At 31.1% G+C, this 24,614-nt stretch overlaps 2 protein-coding genes across 13 annotated transcripts in view; both read left to right on the top strand.

Annotated features, from left to right (window-relative positions):
* Window positions 1–3,760: 3,760 nt before the first annotated feature.
* LOC132942129 (uncharacterized) lies at window positions 3,761–6,853 on the top strand. The gene is made up of 2 exons (XM_061010438.1): window positions 3,761–5,683; window positions 6,788–6,853. Exons 1-2 carry the CDS (start codon window positions 3,761–3,763, stop codon window positions 6,851–6,853), a joined length of 1,989 nt encoding a protein of 662 aa, XP_060866421.1.
* A 5,801-nt stretch (window positions 6,854–12,654) lies between these two features.
* Window positions 12,655–24,614, top strand: part of LOC132941107 (aryl hydrocarbon receptor protein 1) — a 56,956-nt gene continuing 44,996 nt past the window's right edge. For 5 of the 12 annotated variants that reach the window (XM_061009009.1, XM_061009008.1, XM_061009007.1 and 2 more), the window contains exons 1-2: window positions 12,655–13,077; window positions 21,098–21,556. In XM_061009009.1, the coding sequence (XP_060864992.1) occupies window positions 21,462–21,556 (95 nt within the window). In that variant the 5' untranslated portion in view covers window positions 12,655–13,077; window positions 21,098–21,461. The other 7 variants (XM_061009000.1, XM_061009001.1, XM_061008997.1 and 4 more) reach the window with 7 other exon arrangements.

Here is a 24,614-nt window from a genome sequence, read left to right as displayed (position 1 = left end):
AAGCTACAAGTCTACAACCCATAACAATATAATATTAAATATTAATAATATTATACCCATTGATTATAAATAGTAGATTTTAGATAAACAAGATAATATTGTCAATTATTGTCAACATTTATAATCGGTGGGCTGTGCGTTGTAACTCTATTTTTAAATCGTTATCGGTAAACGTATAATTATTAATTACGTAACGATTTATAGTCATAACAACTAGCATGGTGGCCGGAGGGGCTAGTACTATTATAATTTTATAAAATATTTTCGTTTGGTCTATTGCGGGCACACATTTTTTTTTTTTTATTAATAACCCGGGTGTGCCGGGTTTATTAAACCGGGTACCGGGTATATTCCAGGGTAAAAATGTAGCTTTACACCGGGTACCGGGTACTGTCCAAGTCATCTTTTAATAATTCGCCGGGTAACGAGTATTAGTCGGGTACTGAATATGATATCGGGTACCCGGTTTGGACTCGATAGCCGGGTACCCGGAACACCTCTAATAGGTACCTAGTATGTAATTAGTATTATACATTTTTAATTGTCAATAACTGAATTGAAATTACAACTCCCCAACACAAGCTATGCTTATAGGGTTGCAAATCTTTGTACTTTATATATTATTATACTTAAACTATATACATGATTTTTGATTTGCAAATAATTAAATAATTATTTTTATTAAACGGTTCAAAAATTAAACCAAAAAAAAATTATTTCGAATTTTATCATATTACATAACAAAATGTATATATTATGTTTATTGTACATATAATATATATATGACGACGTTTCGCTAAATATACACATATATATAATATAATATACGCAGGACGTGTAGCTTATATGATATGTATAATGTATATAATATAATATTATATATAATATACGCGTGCAGTGTGCCGGCAACATGATAAATTAGCCGATTGCGATACGGGTGTTAAATTATATATTATACGAAAAACGACCATTAGGGCTTTTGTCGAACGGATGCGGAATATGAGCGCATAATTTGATTTGTGTCGTGCCCGCGGCGGGACTCCTACGGCGGCCCGACGATTACCCGCGGGGAACCCGGCTGGGGGTGTTGGCCGCGTTCCCGGCGCGTACATTACATTATGCGAGTTACCTATATATGTATACAACATTATATACACATATTATAACATAAGGCATTTTCGATTCTTTTTATTCCAATATTATATAATATATATACAGGTACACACGCAAAACACAATAATTATTGTTGTCGAAAGAAGTCGTAACGTCGTCGATACCATTTTTTTTTTTTACCCTCGTTTGGTCGTAAGGTGTTATTGATGTTAAAACACACACACACTTATATAAATATATATATATATATTATCATGATTCTTATGCGTGTGTATACATATCCAGCTACGTAAGTATACATATATATATATAATATATGAATATGACAATTTCTATTTAAATTCTATTTTATGTATTATGTATTTATATATATGATGAGGTTTGAGGATCATATGTATAGTGCACATGCATTATTATACTAAATGTGGATTATTTATACATAGACCTCGTCTAATATATTTACCGTTTAAAATTTGAAACCATATTGAATGGCATCCTTCATTTGGGTTGTAGTATTCACACGACACCTAGAGACCCCTAGACAGTTCACCCATAGACACCCCTGCTCCTAATAATAACCATTTAAAATCTCATAGACCCCGTCCCAAACCCAAAATCACAGCTCACGAGAAACGTTTAGAAAATTAAAGCATATTATATATACGCATGCAAATATATATGTATCGTAAAAATTAATTCACCACAGTCCACAAATACCCAGCATTCCTGTACCTATACGGCAAGAGGAACAGAGGTATTACACTACCTATATAATATACAGACAAACAGGTGCGTAACTGCGCAATGCAATAATTTTTAAGTATAATGTGTAATAACACTACCCCTACGGTATATACTTATTCTACAGGGTTGATTGTACACGCAATGATAGTAAAATAATATACGCATCGCCGTCACCGCCGCCGCAAACCAGCATAGGCGTTATAATTTTAATCAATATTGTATGTATACTAGACGGCGGTCCGCTACTGCACTATTTTTTTTTATAGTAATAACCTGCATATTAACATACCCACAGTTACCTACAGCCGGTATTCGTCATCATATTATACGCAAATTTGGAACTTAAAATGTAATAAAAAATATTATAGGCAAGTAAACCTAATACATTGGTAATTATATTAAAACTATAAGTCTTGTGGTAAACTGGTACCGTGCAGGTCTTTAAGAATATATTACAATTTACGGGTTGTTAAAATATGTGTATATGTATAAATACACGAATAGGGATAAATGGACGTAGCCGTTTGCAGAGACGTAAGAACAATTGGACGTAAAAAAAAAATTAATCAAGAAAAATATGAGCAGTAAAAGTTAAAAAATGTAATATTAAATATAAAAATTATTATTTATAATAACTATATTTAGATTCCACGTAAAAATACTGTTCTACTGGGTATATTAATGATACATTTATAATTATAATAAATACATTTTGTTGATATTGTGGTTAATTTTAAATTTTTACTACTTATATTAATTGTATTGATTGATTTATTATTATTTTTTGACTGTCCTCACTACCCTATATAACTTATGTTTTACGTAAGCCACTCATTATTTCAAAAACATAACGTTTTTGAAAACATAAATACAATTTTAATTACTTTTGTTAAATACGAATGTATGACTCATGTAAAACATTAAGGGTTTTTGAAATAATGAGGCTCTCACGTTAAGAAATCAACTTGTATAACTTGTATACGCTAGTAATAGATACCGCGTGTCTGCGTGTTGTACAGGTACAATATAAACGAGCCACGCGTAACGAGTCTAAGCAAGAAATGCTTATAAAATAGTACCTATTATTGTAAATAATTATTTTTGCACCACAAAGTGGTATATTGACATATAAGAGTTCTTATCGTACATCACCGACACTATATGGGTATACTGCAGTCTGCAGGTATAATTTATATTTTTTACATATTATAATATATATCGTGAATCAAGTAATAAAATGCACTTAATATAATAATATAACATGCGCTATAATCGTGTCCCGTGGGCCGTGACTACATCGCAACGCCGCTGATTTTTAGTCTACTACCTACGGTTTATAACTTGTGATCGTATTAGTTTTTTAAATATTAAAATATCTATGTATATAGTAATTATAGTAAGTACTCGATAATAACTATAAGAATTAAGAACACTCGTTATAATTGCAGCCTATAATACCACATTGCATATAGGTATACCTATATAGTACAATATTATAATACAAAAACCATATATACTGACAATGAGTAACATGTGCACGCGTTGTGGTACATTTACCAACAGAAATTATATAAATATTCAATACTTGTAGTATGGTCGTCTTTACATATATAATAATATAATAGCCTATATACTCTATGTAGTTATATATATATGGGTATGCAAGTGGCGTGGAAATGCGGAATCGTTGTATTTATCTAAAAACGAACTAGTTCATTTTAATACATTTCGTTTGCATTATGGAATCAAGAAAGATCATTTAAGGCACAGCTTTATTTCCGTATGGATATAATATGACTACATCCGTATGGAAAAAATTATAAACTTAAGATTAACATGGTTCTTAGAAAAAAACCAAATACTTTCTAAAGAGCAAAGTGGATTTCGCCACACTAGATCAACAATGGACAACTTAATTACAATAAAAACTGAAATAGAAAATGCATTTGAACATAAACAAATACTCGGAATGATCAGTTTGGATATAACAAAGGCTTACGATTCTGTATGGAGACATAGAATACTAGCTCTACTAAGCAAAATCTTAACAAACGGCAATATGTTCATGTATATTACAAACTACCTAAAAGAAAGACAATTTCAGGTCAAAGTATCACATACCCTATCAAAGACGTTCTACCAAGAAAATGGCATCCCACAAGGATCATCACTGGCAGTCACACTCTTTCTCTTGGCCATTAATGATATTGTCGAAACAATCAAAGTTCCTGTAAAAGCTAATTTATTCGCCGATGACTTTAACATTTTTTGCAGAAGCAAAAACCTAAAAACCGTCCAAGAATTACTCCAAATAAGTGCTAACAGCTTATCAGATTGGTCAAAAAAAACTGGCTTCTCATTCTCTAACCTCAAATCCAAAAGTATTATCTTTACAAAACAAAAAAAAATAAAAGATCTCAATATAATACTAGACAACCTAGTTATACCTCACCATAATAAAATTAAAATTCTAGGAATAACATTCGATTCCAAACTTAATTGGATACCTCATCTAAAAAATATTCGTGACTCGTTATCTCAAAAACTCAACATAATCAAAATAATTGCCCACACATCATGGGGTGGTGACAGCGCATCTCTTTTAATGATCTATAAAGCGTTAATTCGATCTAAAACAGATTATGGATCAATACTGTTAAAAAATGCCAAAACCAACCACTTAAACATGGTTCAAACTAAACTAAATACTGCTATAAGACTTTCAATAGGGGGATTCAAATCCAGCCCAATTGAGAGTATTAGAAACATTGCTAATGAAATCCCACCTAACCTTAGAAGAGAAAAACTACTGCTATTATATTGTGCCAGAACCAAAAGAAATATCAACAATCCAGCCATCAAAGTAATAAATGCACACATACAGCAAGCCGAAAAAGAAAATATAAAAATAAACAATATTTTAGAAAGAAAACCGTACATTTTTCCCCCTTGGAACACAACATTCAATGTTAACCTTACTTTAACTCAATTCAAAAAAGAAAACACAATGCCATCCATATATAAAAACATGCTCAACAACATATTGCAAGAACACCCAAACAGTGTACACATATACACTGATGCATCCAAAACAAATGACGGTGTTGGTCTCGCTATGATAATAAACAATCAAACAATAGCATACAAACTTCCACCTCAAGCATCAATATTCACAGCAGAAGCGATGGCAATATACAAAGCTGTAAAATATTTCCACACTGAATATTCAAACCACCAAACAAAATGTATAATACTTAGCGACTCACTCAGCAATTTAATTGCCATCACAAATACTCGAAACCAAACAGATATTACTAAGCTAATACAAGAAGAAACTTTTCTTGCAGAAAATAAAAATATATACATCCAGTTTGTATGGATTCCGGGCCACATTGGCATTCCAGGAAATGAAATGGCTGACCAAGAAGCCCATAATGCAATCACCTCCAAATTAACTGCAACCATAAAGTCCATCACATTTGCAGATGCAAAAAACGAAATTAAACTACACACAAACAACAAATGGCATTCCTACTGGCGAAAACTCAACACCAAACTCAATAAAATAAAAAACAATATAAATCTATGGATAAATCTTGAACTCAGTAGAAAAGAAGAAACCATAATAAACCGTCTCCGAATTGGTCACACACACCTAACTCACAGCTATTTGATGACCAAAGACGATCCTCCACTATGCGACGCGTGCAATGTACTTTTAACGGTCAACCACGTCATCACAGAATGTCAAAAATACAACATGTATCGAAATCAATACCACATATCAGAACAAATTTGTCAAGCACTAGGACCAAACCCACAAGACGTTAAAAACTTAATCTTATTCTTAAAAAAAACAGAATTGTACAATTTAATTTAATGTAACCATGTAAATGCTAAAATACTAACAATGTAATCTAAAATTCGTGTACTAATGGCCTAGTTGTCGATGTATATTTCAGATCAATAAAAAAAAAAAAAAAAAATATGACTACATATAGGTATGAATTCACTATAGAGTATATGTATACCTATACCTACCTATATAGATTTATTTGTTAATATAAGTTGTTTGGTACATAATATATTAATACTACACCACTGTAACGAAAATCGTCATCGACATCGTACATTACTCCCTACATTGAGCACGGCTAATATGCTGAGTGTTAGTAATGACAAATGTGTATATATGTATGAAATATATATTATGCTGACGCGATGTTTAGCTCACATCGTGTAAATAACCGACCGGGACGCCTGGCGGTAGTCAGTTATGATAGAGTCTACGGTGAGGTAGTCGATAGAATATGGTCGGCGGTTGATAGTTGGATGGTGAAGAATGAAGAGTCATAGTCGGTGGTCGATAGAGGAACTCGAGGACTGACAACGACCTGAAGAGGACTTGCGGGCGACCAGCTCAACCCACATTTGGACATCGGCACCCACGACACACCATTGCCCGATCGGTAGCCTGGAGTTATAATTTATAAGTATACTTTCGATGTTGTAACTTGTAGTAGATAATAATAATACATTAATATTTAGATATACATATATATATATTACGTTGAGTACTTGCTTCACATAAGGTAACCCTGATCCCTAGTAATAATATCACACACCGAGGTCGAGTCTCCGAGACCTCGTTAATATAAACAGAACGACACCGGAACGGGTAAGAGCCTAGGTGAAGAGGAGACGTTACACCACGATATCAACATATTATATTCAATTACAATAGTAAGTATATGGGTAGGAACTATATACTTTTTGAAGTAGGTACTCTTATTTAAGTTTATACAGAAAACATCAAGTAGGTTGATTTGGATAAATTTAGTCTATAATGGTCAAAGTATATAGCTGGTACTTACACTGAATAATAATCGATAAAAATTATTTAATATATTAAATTTTAAAATCACTATAGCAAAGACAAAAACAGCCAACCTTACCTTATGTGGTGGTGCTCCGACGGCGCATATATAATATCTAATTTCAAGGTACGTCCAAACTACAAATGTCTTCTCAAGCGCCGAAAAAATAATCATCCAACCAATCATAATCCTAATGAAAAACACATGGTGTCCTTTTTCTACCCATCCCCTCTCCAATTAACACATAATTTGCCTATTTTGCTTCCGACGTCTGCAACACTATAAAAGAACCTATAATATTCTAAACACAAAACATCCTTATCGACATTTATTTCTGATCTTATTTCGTTAATTAACCCCATCAATATAATAATAACATATAAAATAATATAACCGTTCTTACATAATTATCATTAGGTATTTAGGTACGGTACAATGGAGATATATATGTATTATAAATAATTACAATAGAGTGGGAGGGAGGACTAGATCATTAAACAAAAAACATTTAAGTTGTAGTCAATAATAAATACAATTAGAAAGTTATATCAATTCTCTGATTGGCTATTTAAACGTCACAGAAATAATTTATTAATGACATAGATATCCATAGATACACAATACAATATAATATGTAAGTACGAGATACCTATAATAAAATATAATTTATTTTAATTTCACAATAACAATGACTTTAGTATGGGGAGTAAATTATGTTGAATTCTGTTTTTTTTTTAATTATTAAAAGAATATTTGACTTAGCAAATAATTGATGTTTATCTTAAATCACTATATTATAATGCTATAAACAATTCATATAAGTAATTTTACTTGAATTATGTACTCATCACTTCTTCTAAATATAGTGGACTTGTTTACTTTTATTTTTGTTGTCATGCATAATGCATATTATACAACAATTAGCAATAAATAATAACCCATTTGTAACTAATTCAATTGCATGCGAATTGTATAAAGATAATTCAAATCTGATTTAATATAATTTTTATTAGATATTTGTCAAATCTACTAAAATATGTTTATGTCCCCCAAGACAATTATTAAGATTAACACACCGATAAGCATATTATACCATATATAAATATATAATATGGAGTAAATATACTCTATGTACGCCTCTACAGCAGTTCCCTTTCCCATTGTCAATACATGAAAATAATCTGTATTTTTTAAACCTGTTCAAATAATTTCTATTTTATGCATCATTTGAAATTTTATTTAGAATATTTATTCTATAGATAACCCTCCTGTTTTCGTTTTATATTTCAGCGGGTATACAATATATTTAATGGACATAAGGTATAACATCACTAAATAATTATTTTGTTCAACACGTGGTAGACATAAACATATTATTACAGAAAGTTTAAATTTGAGGAAATTATACTCAAATTATAGACGCAGGTGTTTTGAAATAATTTTGCATGGCTGTATATACATGTATTGTACATAATATAGGTATATAAATTATATATCTTTAACATTAATATACATACATGTATATTGTAGGAATATTATATATATATATAAAAGGAGGTGAGTAGCTACCGTCCAGGTATATTTATATAAAGGTATATATATATAATAGGTATAAGTATATATATAATATGTTTGCAAGGTCAAAAATGAAAATAATGTTTTTCAACTTCAATACTCAGGTTATATACTTACATATTATTATAATATAATATAGTTATGCAAACATTACGTCCATAGATGATAGATAGGTATTATAATGTAACTATTGGTACTTGGTTTAGTTCATATATATTACGTAGGTATTATAGGTGTAGCTCGGTAGCCGATATACTATACCCTTGACTTACCTATATGGGTATACTATATTTTATATCTATATAGATGTATAGATAGATAGTTAATAGCATATACCTATTTAATAAGTCCATGCAGTGGCGTAGATATGATTTATGAAAGGGGGGATCAAAAAAAAAACAACATAGCTAAATGGGAGGAGAAAATTGGAAAATCCCCAACCTCTCAAAACTTTTTACTAAGTTAATAAAAAGCCAATGGGGGGGGTCTGACCCCACGTCCCCCCTTATCTACGCCTCTGGGCTTATGGTTAATAGGTATACGTGTAACTACATAACACATGCAAATTATATGCATACCTAATCATGTACCTATAGTCCAAAATAAATCGTATAGATAAAATAAATATCACAAAACTAACAACTATATATATAGATTATGGTTCTATGTCTATAATAAACTCATTTCTTGCATGTCCATTTAGTAAAATAATTAATAATTAGTTAATTTTCCATTATTTAATGTAAAAATGTAAAATACCATGTACAATATAAGAGATAGAGAGAGTGTGAGAGAGTGAGAAAGAGAGAGAAAGAGACATTATACAATTTTAACAATTATAAATTGTGGAAAGGTTCAAAGGTATTATATACAGTAGGTATACACAGCAATCTAGCAGTGACACGCAAGCACGCGTTCATGTCTTCTACTTTGTTCGGAGAAAACAGAAAAAATCTTAATGTAAAATATCTAAATTTAGTACTTACTTCTTTTATATATGTAAATAATATGAAGAATAATTTGAATTTATTATAATCTCTAGCAGCGTATACGGCGTAATAATAAAATAAATTATTGTATTTTATACACAGGTATATATAAGTATAATATTAATTATTATTAACAAAATAAAGGTAAGTACTATTCATTTTACTATTTTAATCAGTATTTACATTTTACATGCTATACAGGATTGCATAGCATTTTAAAAGCGACTTCATAGAATAAAGGTAATATAGGTATAGGTACCTATCTGTAAGATTACTGTAACATGATAATATATACTATAATAATATAATATATAGTATTATAGTCATAATCCATGTAAAATTAATATATATTTTTATGCATAGATAGGTACCTAACCTATATTTACCAAAAAAAAAATGTTTATAGGTATATATAGCTAAATTACATTTGTTTTATTATAAAATACATATTGTAGGTATTTCTTTTTTTTCTTGGACTTTCTGCCTAATCTGCCTTATTGACTAATTTGCAGTTATATGGGCGTCGGAGTCGATACGTTTTTAGTACGAAAACATGTCTCACAGGAAAAAATCAAGCCCTGTAGAGTTGTAGGATTTTGTTAATTTTTTATTTTATTATAAAGAAGATTTCGCAGGTTAGATTAAAGCTTGATTTTCAAAATATTAATTGTAGACGTTAAAATATACATTTGAATAATCCACAATATTTGTTATTTTTTAAACGTATATCTTTCAAGCACTATCTAAAGTAAAATGAAAATTCTGGCTTGAATCTGACGTGCAAAAATCTTCATCTTGCAGATAAAAATAAAATTATTAAAATCCGAAATATCAACTAAGGGTGAGAGTTTTTCCCGTGAAATCATTTTTGTTGACATATAATACATCACCGTATCATAAAACGGGGGAGTCGATATTAATGGAAAAGTATATTATAATTGAGGTGTAGTACTAAAATATAAAATATAATTTTCCTAAGTTATAGAATTGCGGAAAATGTAAAAATCGGCTCAGACACCCTTAATGGACTAAAATGTTCTGGTCCCAATAAGTCAGTCCTTAAAGCGACGACTACAACTATACTCACATATTATACAATATACGATCTACCTAAATCTATATGGCACTATTCCAAAAATTTTTTTAGGGTGAGCATAATAAAAACAAACACTACAAACATTTTTTCTTTGCACATTATATTACAAAATACCTACATCAGGAATCAGAATAGTATTTATTGCTAGTTATTTTTATTCTTTAAATCTTAATTAATAAAATCTGAAGTCTTATTATAGTGGTTGTTCTATTGCAAGCCACAGACGCGCATTGAGGATTTTTGTTGGTTGGAGGACTCAGGTTGTGTACTACCAATAATTCGAATTTCATGAAATCGGCATTAGACATTATTTTTATCGTCGTTATGTACCAAAACTGACGACCTACGACAACGTGTGCACGTAACCACCATTATCCATTAAATACTTATAATCTATAAAATCTATAAATAATTTTGAACGAAATAGTTTATCGGCATTGCCAACATGATCATGTATAAGTATTCAACTGTTAATCTGTAACTCACTAAAAAAAAATATCATCAATAATCAATATTATAGTGACAAAACATTTTAGGTAGGTAGGTAGGTACTATATAGTTAATAATGTTGGTATAATATAAAAATAGCAGTTTTTGGGGGAAAATTCAACCCCAAATCCTTTCCATTACGTCAAACCATATGATACATTTTAGAAAGTACGGGAGGGGGATACATAAAGTACTTGAAGTACTTCATATGTCTTCATCTTAACACGTGATACACATGTATAATACCTACTAGTATAATATTTAGCCCATAGATAACATACTAACATATTATATAGACCTGTCTGTATTTAATATATTATCTGAATAAAATAATTGATTTACCAAAATAGAATTTTCTTTACAACAAAATAGTATAAAATAAACGTAACGCATCTACAGTGGCTAAAGATAAAAAGACGCCGTCCAATGTTTAGTATTATAATACGAACCTACCTATTTGTGGTCTACCTTGAGGCGGACTGAGTTATCGGAAAATTTCATAACTATAGCAACCTCCGTGTATATATATATATAATATGTATATATTATTATAATTATATAGTTATAGGAAGATATCTAGCTAAACCATATAAAAATACAATAACACTGTTTATAGCAACTTACTATATTTTAATATATCTGCTCCTCTATATTTATTACGAACGTTATAATAATAATATTTATTATTACACATCAGTTTACTCGGCGGGTCATTATATGATGGTGAGGGGGGGGAGTATATGCACCTTTAGGTATGTGGTTTTCCACGGTTTAATCCATAATAATATTTCAGAATTCAGTGTAGGGTGGTAGGTACACCTATATCTATTTAATTTTCCTACATGACATTTAAGTCATGGTGCCTTCTCATGTATACATTATATTAGTTATTTAGGTAGATATATAAAGTTGTATTATACCTATATTGAATTATCGAAAGTACATTTTTGTGTCCTTGCATTATTAATACAACCCAATGGCGAACTATCGTTTCAAAGTCATACTGTATAAGACGTAGGTATATTATAATGGTACCTAAACCTATTTTCAACTTGTATAAAAAATAGTACGCTTATCGATATGTAAGTACACGATCGGACCTGCAGCAATACAACAGACTATACGACGGAATGACTGTAGTGGCTGCAAGGCCGCAGGGGTGGTCGCTGCAGCTTGTACCAATATTACAAATTATAATATTATCATATTATTATTACGTGTATATAAATAGGTATATACGCGCCGGTACAACAGTTATTATAATACAAACTATAGACGTGTGTGTGCGGTGCATAAAACGTTGTTATAATAACAATATTATAATATAATAATACGGTCGGGTACTCGGGTCGATTGAGTGTGTGATGTGCGCAATGCGCGCGCGCTTCGCTATATATATAAAACAACGCAATCGCAATAATACGCGTGTAATAACAATATCGCTCGCGGCTCGGGCGACGTAGTCCCACGGGACGGACACACACACAAAACACACGCGGCACACACTCAACACACACACACACGACCGCGATGACTGGCATAGCGTACGGCGGCGGTGTAATTATTGTAATAGGAAAAGTGTAAACGCCGCGGCGGCGGCGGCAGTCGTCAGCCATTGCGGCGGTCGGCGCGCCATTGGTCGGCGGCCCGCCGCCAATCCAAGCGGAATGGAAAACGAACGGAACGCGGTGCGCGCTCGATGACTCCCGCCGCAGCCGCATCAGCAGCCGCCGGAGGGGGACGAAATTACAAAACTCGCCGGAATCGTCGTCGCGGCCCCCACCCCCCACCGCCGCCGATGTGCGACCCGAACCTGACGGCGCGAGCGGGAGCACACGCGCCCGCGCGCGCGCGCGCAGACCCGCTCGCCGACGAGTCGAACTACAGTCCGCGACCGTATACCGTGGCCGCCGCGCCGTTACCATCCGTTCACCGCGCGCCAGAACAGCAGTGCGCCTCGTCGTGCCATCGCGTACGGTGTCCAGTGTGTGCGTGTGCGTTTGCGTCTGCGAGTGAGTGTGTGTGTCGTGTTTGTGTGTGCGAGTGCGCGGGCGCGTGTGTACTTACATTCGTGTGACGAGAATAAAATTTAATATTTTACGTCAAACCTACGCCCGGGATCATATTAATATCGTATTGTTATCGTATTTTTGTCACCGTTCGCGGGCTTACTTCTTCGGCCGTCCGATCGTAGGTATATCATATTATATACCTATATATATATTATTCTTTTAAGTCGTAAGTAACCTGCAGCCACAGCTCTCGATCATAATAGTATATAGTTTCCGACGCGATTTTTGTACTGAGATTTATTCATTTGTACGTTTACCTAAGTATATAATATCAGCTACACTTCTGTACCTGTCTGTACTGTAAATATTATACATAATAAAAACGCACTACACTCGGGGGATCGAATTCCGCCCGCGAAAAGTGCACCGATAAAGTTTTTTTTATCATAATATTATATAGACTGCATCACTTAGGTTCGCGATTTAATATATAAATATACCTATATAATATATACAAACAGTTTACCTGCAGCATCGTCCGCATATATATCGTCGCTTCGAGCTCAAACGTAAGTTTTTATGCGTATATATAATATTATTATACAGCGAATACTATAGGTACTATATTGTATAATATTGTTATTGGTATGGGTGTTTATAAATATAATATTTTAATAATATCTATTAATTACAACGATAACGACTTAGAAGCCCCTATATATCTATATATAGTTGGACTTATTTATAGACCGCGGGTTGCTCCAAACTCAACTATAACAGTTACTACCTATAGTCGACGAATAGGTAAGATTATAAAATGAATATAACTCGGATGTGCGGGCGACATCGATGCTAAAAACGTAATTTTTGAGCACAACATTGATAAGATCGAACCGTCTATTTACCCTCTGCCGGTTAGGTTAGGTTAGGTTATAGTTATAACTAATATTATATACGCCTGCATCAGAAAATATTATGTACCTAAAAAAATAGGTATAGCTAGGTACATTTACAGGTACATACTACCAGTCATGATAATATACGCTATTTAGGTTATAAATATTAGTCTTCACCCTGAAACACTATCGAAATCTGATTACAACATTTTTCTATTACCTATCGCGTTTATATTCAGATAACTATAAAATGTATATAGACGACTTTAATATAATATAGAAATAGATGTATAGGTAATAGTATAGGTAAATACTCTCTTATGCAGTGAATAATATGTTAAAATCGATTATCATATTTTTATGAAGAAAGCTATACTTACATAAATGTAGGTTCGTACATATTTTACTATAATACTTTTATTATAATAGGCTGTAGTGAGAAAAAAACATTGCGTTCTCTATTTTTTTTTTTATAAAAGACAATTTCAAATTTGTATACAGTTTAGGTACCAGATTAGGCCTCATTAAGCTATCGCCAATATGTAAAGTTACCTATAATAACATATATCAGTGATATCGCAACGTTATCTAATAATATAATGCCATTATATATGTGAGATAACGATTTTTGTTAATGAAATCGCGCATATTGTTTATTAATTAAATATATACATAAATATTTATATAGAAGGTAATTAATAATTATCATAATATTCTACAATCACTAAATAGGTACCCAATATAATACATTTAAATTTATAATTCCGTATAATTATTATTATGCACATTAACTCAATATGATTATTTGGGAGTTTTTTTTTATAATCGTAATAACTATATATATTTATATAACAATTATTAAGAATATGTTCATTTGTTTAATGTAACTTCCAAATAATTTTTCACCTTTTATATAGGAACAGGTTGTATTATATACTTTTTACCAAACAACTCGAGTTACTCTAGCGTGAAACATATAAAAAATATTTATCAGCATACTTTATCTAAGACTTGGGATATTTAAATAATCTATACGACTATACCTATAAGTAGTTCGTATACATTTTAGATGCCCTATACGTTTTCAAAATAATTGAACCGGCAGGTAAACCATAAAAGTGGTAAAATATTCATATACACTTGCATATTATGTAGGTATATATAATATGTATTATAATGCCGCGTATATATCTCTTATACATAAATTATAATTTATAAAACTACAAAAACTATAATTTATGTACCTTTAATGGTTTTTTTTATTAAAAATAAAATCAATAGTACAAATATTTTCGCTGTCGAAAAAATAATTGTAACTTATATATTATAATATTGGTATCAGTACCTAAGAAACCTATATCATTATAATAATTCTGTATAAAAATTCAATTCGTGTTTCATTATAAATTATTATAATATAATACCTTAAACGTATAAATAAAATAAAACGTATAACATAAAATGTTTAACAACAATGTATTAAATATTATTGTATTTTAATAAATATGTATAATATAATATAATATATAAATGGTCATGGTCGTGGACACTATATATTTTCTACTATAAAAATCGAGCGCTGTTAAGATTTTCTATACTAGATAATGTAATGCCAAATGTAATACAGAAACGTGTAGTAGTTATCTGAAACAAGACCCTAATATTAAACATATAATAAGTATTTATCTGATTCTTAGATTATGAAATATTTAGTTAGCAAATAATTAAGTGTACCTATACGGCCCATACGCACTTAACTGCCTTATTTGAATTTCAACGCAAAGTAATAAAATATGTAGGTATGTAGGTATACTATATAACTATTTTCTGGTAAAATAAGCCCAGTAAAATCGCAGTGTTATAATGTAAATGTGAAATATATTATATAATATAATATATTCAGTTATAAAATTACTATTTTTATTTATTACTAATTAATTTATGAGTATAAACTTTTTATATGTAACAGACATTTTTTTTAAATCATACCTACAGATCGCGACAAGTGCCTCCGTATAGATTGCCTGGATAATTTAACCACGATGTACCTACTTAGCGCACGCACATAAACAAATCGCTTTTGTCTTCAGTCCGATAACGGGTTTGCATGCAAGCTCAACAATGTGTACACCGTCGCTCTGTTAGCAAAGAACCATAGAACTTGTCTATTAATTTTGTTTCATTATACGACGTGTAAGCATTTTCAAAAGCGTTGTAAAATGATAAAATATCACATTTTACACATTTATGAAAACATAGTTGTTTTATCTCATACAACAATAATAATATTGTAGTGTCTTCAGTGATATAAGGTATACCTAATATTATTATTATAACTTGGAACTACGCATTAGTTATATCCCTTATTTTTACATTCTATTATTAATAAAATATACATAAAAGTGTATTCTAATTGAATGAAAAGTAGGCCAATAATCTTTGTTGTTGTGGTTTCAATGAAGAAAAAATAAAAATTATAAAATTGAATGAAAATAAAGGAAAACATTATTTCCATCCATCAAAACGTGGCTTAATAAATATCGATAAAATATAAAAATAAACCATTTCCTTTTCATCGTAGATAATGTCGAATTAATCGAAAGTACCTATATAGTTCATTGTTTACATTGAGTGTAAGCAAATCGATGTGAATGCGCTTTTTAAAAAATATTTATTACGATTGAAGTACCTATCTACTTACACAGTACGTGAAAATATATCGAATATTGATCACAAATTCAGAAGCTCACGTTCAAGTTCTTCGCACGATAGGTGTCTATATATAATGCACGCGGACTTTATAGGTATTATGTATACATATATATTTATAACTTGTCGTCGCCGGTCGACATGCAATCTCTTCGGTACATAAAACTGTTAGTTCTCGTCTATAAATGATATTGTTTTAACGTGTTTACAGAACGTCAGAATAAAAATGTAGTTAATTAACGTAATAAACCGCACGTTAAATAGGCTTCTTGGCTACTGCAGTAAAGCTGTATTATTGTAGATATACATAATACGTGGCTTGGTCTAGATTCCCTAGATTGGTAGATATAACACTTTATATTACACTTTCGCAACATTACTTAATCATTATAAGATGAAAAACAATAATTGTAAACTTAGCTTTTAAGTAAACTTTGCTCTAAGAAAGGTTATATATATTGCTGTGGTTTTAACATGGTGTACGCTTATACCTAAAATATTTGACATATTATACATGCAATCACACTGCTATATTATTATCTAATAAAAATATTATAATAAACTCGTCGTAGCTAGAGCTAAGATTTCAATACATTTGCATTTTTTTTTGATTACTTAAAATGATAGATACTTTTTAAGCTATACAATTGAGCTATATGAATATGACTATTAACTACAGCAAATTTATTTGAATTTTTTTAGATCATTTATTAGTTATTTCTTGGTATATCTTTGACTAAAACGAAAATAATTTACATTCAATTTAATATTTACTAGTATGTATTTTCCCGTGTTTGTACTATGACATATCGTAATCTGGATTTAAAATAACAGCTCTCGGCTTTATTTAATGACCTAATCGTCACACGACTACCGGTCGATTACATATAGAGATGTCGATTTTATTAAACCCACGACGGTAAAACCATTTTTTTGTATAAAATATTAATATAAAATAATTCAATTTTTACTAACAGAAATAATAAAAATTATTTTAAATGAATTGGTTCATAAATGCTTTTTAGAGCGTTTTTGGATTCTTAGAACATTAAATCCGATCCTCATATCATGACTTATTGTAATTAACTTCTTAGAATATTTTTTTTTGTGTTGATTAAAAAAAAAATGTCTGTCCGCAATAGAAAGGTATCGTGATAGAGTATAGTATAGTATAGTATAGTATTCATCAAATGTCAAGAATAATAATTTAATAGCGCTTGTGAATTTAAATTTTAAATATGGATCTATTTTTTAAAACCCCAGTAGTTTTTAAGACAATCACAAATATTTTGAAAGTATGAAATAAAAATCTTGAACATACTTGAGTAAATTTACTATTTTTCTTGTAAAGAATATGATAAGTGATTAATACTTTTTTTCTAATTTAATGATGCATTATAGCGTATTATAGTAGTATTATAGTACCTAGGTATATTACCTATGTATTAATAAATTTAAAAAATATTAAACGGTACTTCCGTAATGACTGATAAAAATTATATTTATTATTTATGTAATATGTGCGATGTTTTATCCAACATTTCTTCAACTTTTCAAATTACTAATAGAAAAATAAATAACTATGACATAGTAATATAAATAAATAATAAAATATTTTTGGAAATAGAGACTCGGTAATATTTTAAATATATTGGTGCAACTTATCGTTTTACCTATATAGAAACATTTTAAAATACCTATAAAATAGCTCTAGAAAGATAGAGAGTCAAGTGTCTCCGTTCAGAATCATTTTTCGACTTTTCGTACAAATGTACAATTATTTATCACTAAATTTAAATTTAACACGTATCTGCATTACAGTCACTTATTTACACTTATAAACAGTAAACACCTATTATACTATAATAGAACAAAGCGAATTCTCCTAGTATTTTTAAAGCTGAATTTTAAATATTTATTATAAGTACCTTATATATATGTGCGTTAGTTATAAAATGTGATATACGTCTTGAAAAAAGCAGCGAACCAATGGCAACCTACTTAAAATAATATCATTATATGGATGCGTAAAAACTTAAATTTACAGTAGGTAATTGAAAAAAATTAAAAATATACACAGCAATATATATTATTATGTACCACCCATATAATATGCGTAAAATATTATTACAAATATAATAATCCATTATAGGTACGTCGTACGACTTTTCTACGTTGTGTTATTAAACCGCATAAATCACGTAAGCTTAAACGGCAGAAAAAATATTTGTTCGGTCTTATATAATATATACACATGGTGTATTTTGTCATGTGATGTCTAAAACAAATTACACTCTAATGCACGCAACGCCGGATAAAATATTAAAATTATAACAAAATTAGAATGCTGCTGTACATGTTGCTGTCTGCAACCATTGCAATATAGGTTAGGTTATCTAAATGTCTTTAATATTTAATACTTATTATGATAACAAAACGCAAAAGATTTTTTTCAAATCGCAAAAAAATTATATTTTAATTCTATGCAATTTATTTATAAACGTGTGATAAATTTCGAAACTTAACACAATATGAAATATCTTTTTTATGAACATACATGATAAATTATCAATAATAATATTATGATTTAATAACAGCATATTTTTGCTGTTCGGTCGTATTATGATAATATGTCTGTGGGTGGATGACAGAAGTTGAAATTGATATATCACTTCTTGCTCGTTTTCAATTTTTTATTACTATTATGTTAAAAAAAAATGCGTATTCGTAAAGTAGCAAAACTTGATAACTGTCGTTCATATTCCATGGTTTTGTTATTCAACCGACTATATAATATACTGAAAAAAATCATATCACTTATAAGTTACGAGTAATAGTAGTGTAACTATTACTATTAAAAAGGTTGGCAAGTGGGTGTCGCTCTGCTGTACAGTAGGTTACAAGCGGGTCACTGTAATGGATAGTGTTAAATTTTAATTCAATGGTATAATACTATATTGTATACGAAGAACGATTCTGAGCTTTGTTTTAAATTTTTAATCCTTGGCTATTATAATAGTTGAACATTTTATTAGTATTTAACTAGTAAATAATTTTTAAATTTCCAATTTGATAAATGTTATAAAAAATTGAACTTTAAATGCTTAAAAAAAATTCTGCCAATGTATTTTTGATATTTTTTAATTGCTATTGTTCCAATATATCAAGAGATTTTATTAAACTATCACGCTTTTTGACCCAACAAATAGAATCTTATTGATATTTAAAGAAAAAAAAAACTAAAAAATTTGAACATTTAAAATTTCCATAACAGCTCAAACCAACTTAAAATATTTTGAAAATTGTATGGTTTATAGAAAATGCTAATATAAACATTCAGTGAAAACTGCATGTATCTACGGTCATTTGTACCCTAAAAGTTACACCAAAAACCAAAATCGATTTTATCGATAACCGATTTTACGTGAAAACTCCTGTTTTTCCTTAATTTTTTTTTTGTTTTTCCCGGCGTTTTTGAAAACTACTAGAAATATTTTTACTTTTGACCCCCCGAAGTACCAACTAAATTCACTTTCCTATCAGAAAATATGCTGTTGATGAAAATTTAAGCATTTTTACTTAGCTAAAAGGTATCAGACACAAATAAAAAAAAAGACACATATCATTGTAAAACCATTGCAATACATTCATTGCTCCGTTTAGAATCTAAAATTGAAAAACTTAAAATAATTTAATGGTTTTATATTTTAATATTATTTATTATAAGTTATAACTATAGCTCTTATAATATATTATATTGATGGGAAAAGTGGTCCAAAAGCTTTGTATTTCGTTTATTTAGCTTATTATATCCTATAAACAATTCTTCATTATATACACATAATATTTAAATGTGTAAGTAGGCGCTATCAATATGGCCATTAACCACGGTATTGGGTATAAGCTGTTGACTTCGTTGTTCGGTTGTAAAAAATATGGCATATTAAATATAGCGTTATAACTTGTAAGTCAATACCGTAGTTATTTTCGTTTAAATATCCAATTATAATTTGTACTTCAAAAGTCTTTACAAACAATTGTATATATATTATGTATTTTAAAACATTTTAAATTTATATTAAAACAACTTACGAGGAACTATGTAATATGTATTACATTTTCAAGCCTTTAGTAGACATTATTGTTTAAAAATTAAAAAATTCTTAATTACGACATAATTTGCTAATGCATGAGTATTTGTTAAAATGTTAACTTGAGACGCGTGTAAAAAATTGTGCCCGAGTATTTTCGGTATTTTTAAATTTCTTAAAAAACAGCTTGCATTGAGAATAGGTACCTATACTCTATATTATTGTCAAGCTTTCAGACTTCGAAATAAAATATATTGAGATTAATGGAAAAAACAACAATTATAAAAAAAAGGCAAATGCCTTTATAAAAATTAAAAAGTTTAAATGGGTTTAGTCGAAAACTGGGATGGCGTAAGTAATTTGTTCTGAAGTTTTCCCGAATATTTTGAAGTGCTGACAACTGTTGACCCTCTCTACCCCTAATAATCAACCAAATCCAAACGTTGGTTTTATACCTATTATTGATTATTGTCTGTATTCGTTCTTAATTAGGATTTTCTCCACAGACGTAAATACATAACGGACACGTGGACGTGAAATTTGTGTCAGACAATAACGGATTGACTACTAAGTCACACGCGGGGACCCAACAAGTCGAAGGTGACCACGTCCATCGTACCACCGACACACCACGGATGCGATGTGATGTGATGTGATCGGCGGCCGAGTGACAACGGGCGCGCGGCGCTGACATCGCAGGTTGCTCGAGGCGCCCCCAAAACGGAGTACGTCACGGGGACGGGGCCATGCGGCGCCCCCCCAGCCACATACCATCAGCCACTGATCGAACACCATCAGAACCACGTGCAACACCATCAGTTGGTGGCCGCGTCCAACGGACAGTTGCGCGGTCAGTCCGGCGCCGCCGCAATGGCCGTGGCCGCGGTCACGGCACCGCCAGTCCAGCCCGTCAACCCACTAAGCACCGTCTACGCGACCAAGCGGCGACGGCGCAACGGCAAGAGGTATGTAGTTTTCATTTATTTTCTAGCTTATTGTTTATATTATAATATTATACTGGTCGATTTGCCCAAACAGTATAGTGTACATCTATACAAGTAAAATCGTTTAAAATTGTTATCAACTATTTAGTAACCTAACGAATTAGGTGCAATAATATAAAATAGATAATATTATGTTAGTTATGTAAATATAAAAACTTAATAAGTTATGCTTTTTTTGCGTATTTTACGTATTAATTTCGTATAAAGGTATTTGATTAATAAAATAATTTTTATTCTATTTGAAAAAAGAATGTTGAAGGTACTTTAAAGTTTAAAAAGGCAGATTTATAACGTCTAATCAGACGTTTTTCCCTCGATAAATCTATCAAGGGAAAAGTGAATATTTAGGTTACAAAATAAAATGTATTTACATAAGATATGAGGTTTTACCTCGGTGTAGAGCAATTTCTACTAATATTTCGCTATATTTATTAATTATGCTATGCATATATTTTCTTGTATAACTAGAAAAAAATACTATACTTATAATATGGAGAATTTCAATTTTCAACATATGTGTGAAATAAATTACAATCTGTAAATGCCCTAATTTTGATTTTGTCTGTAGCATAATACAAAAATACAACTCGATTAAGTATTTCAAGTACCTATACGAATACTATGACAAATACACAATTATGGACTTGCGATACCGAAATTAATTACGGGTTTTGGAAAATCAAGATGTTACAATCAAATCATCGTATAATCGTGAGTGCACTCGTACACGATATAGAATAATATATACACGTGCAGTACGATACGTATAATATAACCTAACTTATACACATAACTATTATAATAGTATAACTGTCACCGTTTTAATAGGTTTATAAAAGGTGAACAAAATAATCCTGTAAATGTAACACATACGCCGTCATCGTGACGTAAAACAATATAATATTATGATAATGTACATATATTATATACATATACCATTATACCTATTTAGGTACCTACGTATATACAATAATATATAATTCTTTTTGGCGACAACCGCGAGTGAAAGGCTTCCAAAAGGGTATCCATTCGTGTGACGTGCGCATATATTATATAGGTGTAGTACATCAACACTATTATCAGGCGTTGTTGTTTTTTTCAAAACTTTTTCTTGGCGCCAATTATTATTGTTTTTTTTTGTTCCTCCGTCCATGTTGATTGATACAAATCGGGTGCGCGCGTCAACGTGATATTATTATAATATTTATTAATATGTATACTTAGGTATATACATATAGCGGGCGCCACGTGTGTTTGTGTAATTGATGCATTTCGTACTCCCGCAGTGTGACGTCACTAGCTCCATTACCGAAGATTATGTTACACCGGTAACTTCGCACACATATACCTATATATATATATCATATACTACGCAAGAACAACACACAGTGGATCCGGACCGGTAATGTAATGTTTGTCCATCACGCAATCGCGGGAACGGCCAAGGGGGCCACTGGCCGGCGCGAATATATACACCTATATACACGCATTTAAGTACTACTATGACTACTATGTATGTGTGTGTGTGTGTGTGTGTGTGTGTGTGTGTGTGTGTGTGTGTGTGTGTGTATATATATGTATGCCATATGTGCTATAGCCTATAACCTTCGCGTTCCCGACCCTCCGTCGCTGCTCCCGGTTCCCGTGGTGCCCGCCCTTTGAAAAAGTAATCATCAGTGGTCAATTCCTATCGGTCGCTCGGCGCCCTCCGCGAGTTAAACTCGCGCGCACGTGTGTGGTATGTATAGCGTGCATATATATATATATAGGTACACGTTGCAGGGACGGATTTACGACTTATATACCGTGGTCGGGTGCCCCGCTATCCGGTCACCGCCGTTGCCATAATAACTTGTTTTCCCTTCGCATACCCTCGTCCATCCTTTCATATATGTACCTAGATGTAGACTATATAGAGGTTACATTGTACACTTTTCGTTTCGTATGTACGTATAGGTTTATAAAATAGAGCTTATACTTTGTGTGTGTGTGTGTGTGTGTGTGTCTGCGGCAAATTACTTTTAGTGCTATTTCGGAAATTGCCACAAGATGAACGCGAATAAATTCGATTTTTCAACTCTTCCGAAAGAAAATTACGGTCGGTACTGGTCGCACCACGAAACATAAATACGATAATATAATACATCTTACCCGCGGTTGTAACTTTTGAAATATTGTTGTTGTATAATAACTGTAGAGTTTTAAGAAAATCTGAATTGTTCGATTTAATTTAAATATTATAATTAAGGATATACATTTGAAAAATAATTGTAATTATTATAACAGCAACAACTAAAGGCCGTTGTCGCCGATGTTTTGTTTTAGATCAATAAAAAAAGTCTGAGGCACTCGGGGACTGCCGCGGTAAAGCTATAATATAGCAATTTTGTAGCTATGTATCATGTAATTATAACTATTTATTTTTGTATGATATTAATTCAAGTTACACTTTTTGAGCGCGACGACCGAAAAGAAAATGACAAAATGATTTTTTTTTGTTGTCGATAATGGTAGATAAACACTGTACGGAAATATTTTATTTGAGACTTTTTTTGCTTAGCAACTGGTTAGACTGTAAATAACAAAAATAATAAAAACATCTTACGGTCACGCTTTTTTGTTACGAAAATTTTTTTTCAGTCAGGCCCGCGATAAAAGTTATGCAATAGCTTAAAAGAAAAAAATAACAGTAGACGACCTAGTTAAGATCAATTTTATTAGTGGCGGTAATTAATAAACATCGCTGGATATAATTTTGTTTCGGCCTCAATATAATTCTGTGCTTTATAGTGTATACATTTTGATATCAGTGTTATTATCGATATTATTTTAATGTAACAACTTAAAAAAAAGTAATCAGATAACTCATTCAACATTGAGTCACAGCCACTCACGGTGGCATAACCAGGAATTTGTTAAGGTGAGGGGTTCGATTTTCAATAATTCTCTCTTTTCACAGACAAGTATAAAACTAACAGATAACTCGAAAATGTGTTTCATATTTTAGGCAAAAATCTAG

Source organism: Metopolophium dirhodum, chromosome 3, assembly GCF_019925205.1.
Source record: "Metopolophium dirhodum isolate CAU chromosome 3, ASM1992520v1, whole genome shotgun sequence".
Classification (NCBI taxonomy): domain Eukaryota; kingdom Metazoa; phylum Arthropoda; class Insecta; order Hemiptera; family Aphididae; genus Metopolophium; species Metopolophium dirhodum.
This window is presented reverse-complemented; position numbering and strand designations above follow the sequence as displayed.

Coding starts and splice junctions, on each gene's coding strand:
- LOC132942129 (XM_061010438.1), top strand. CDS start 3,761: ATGGACAACTTAATTACAATAAAAACTGAAATAGAAAATGCATTTGAA. Junction 5,684..6,787: donor TAGGACCAAACCCACAAGAC/GTTAAAAACTTA, acceptor AAATCACTATAG/CAAAGACAAAAACAGCCAAC.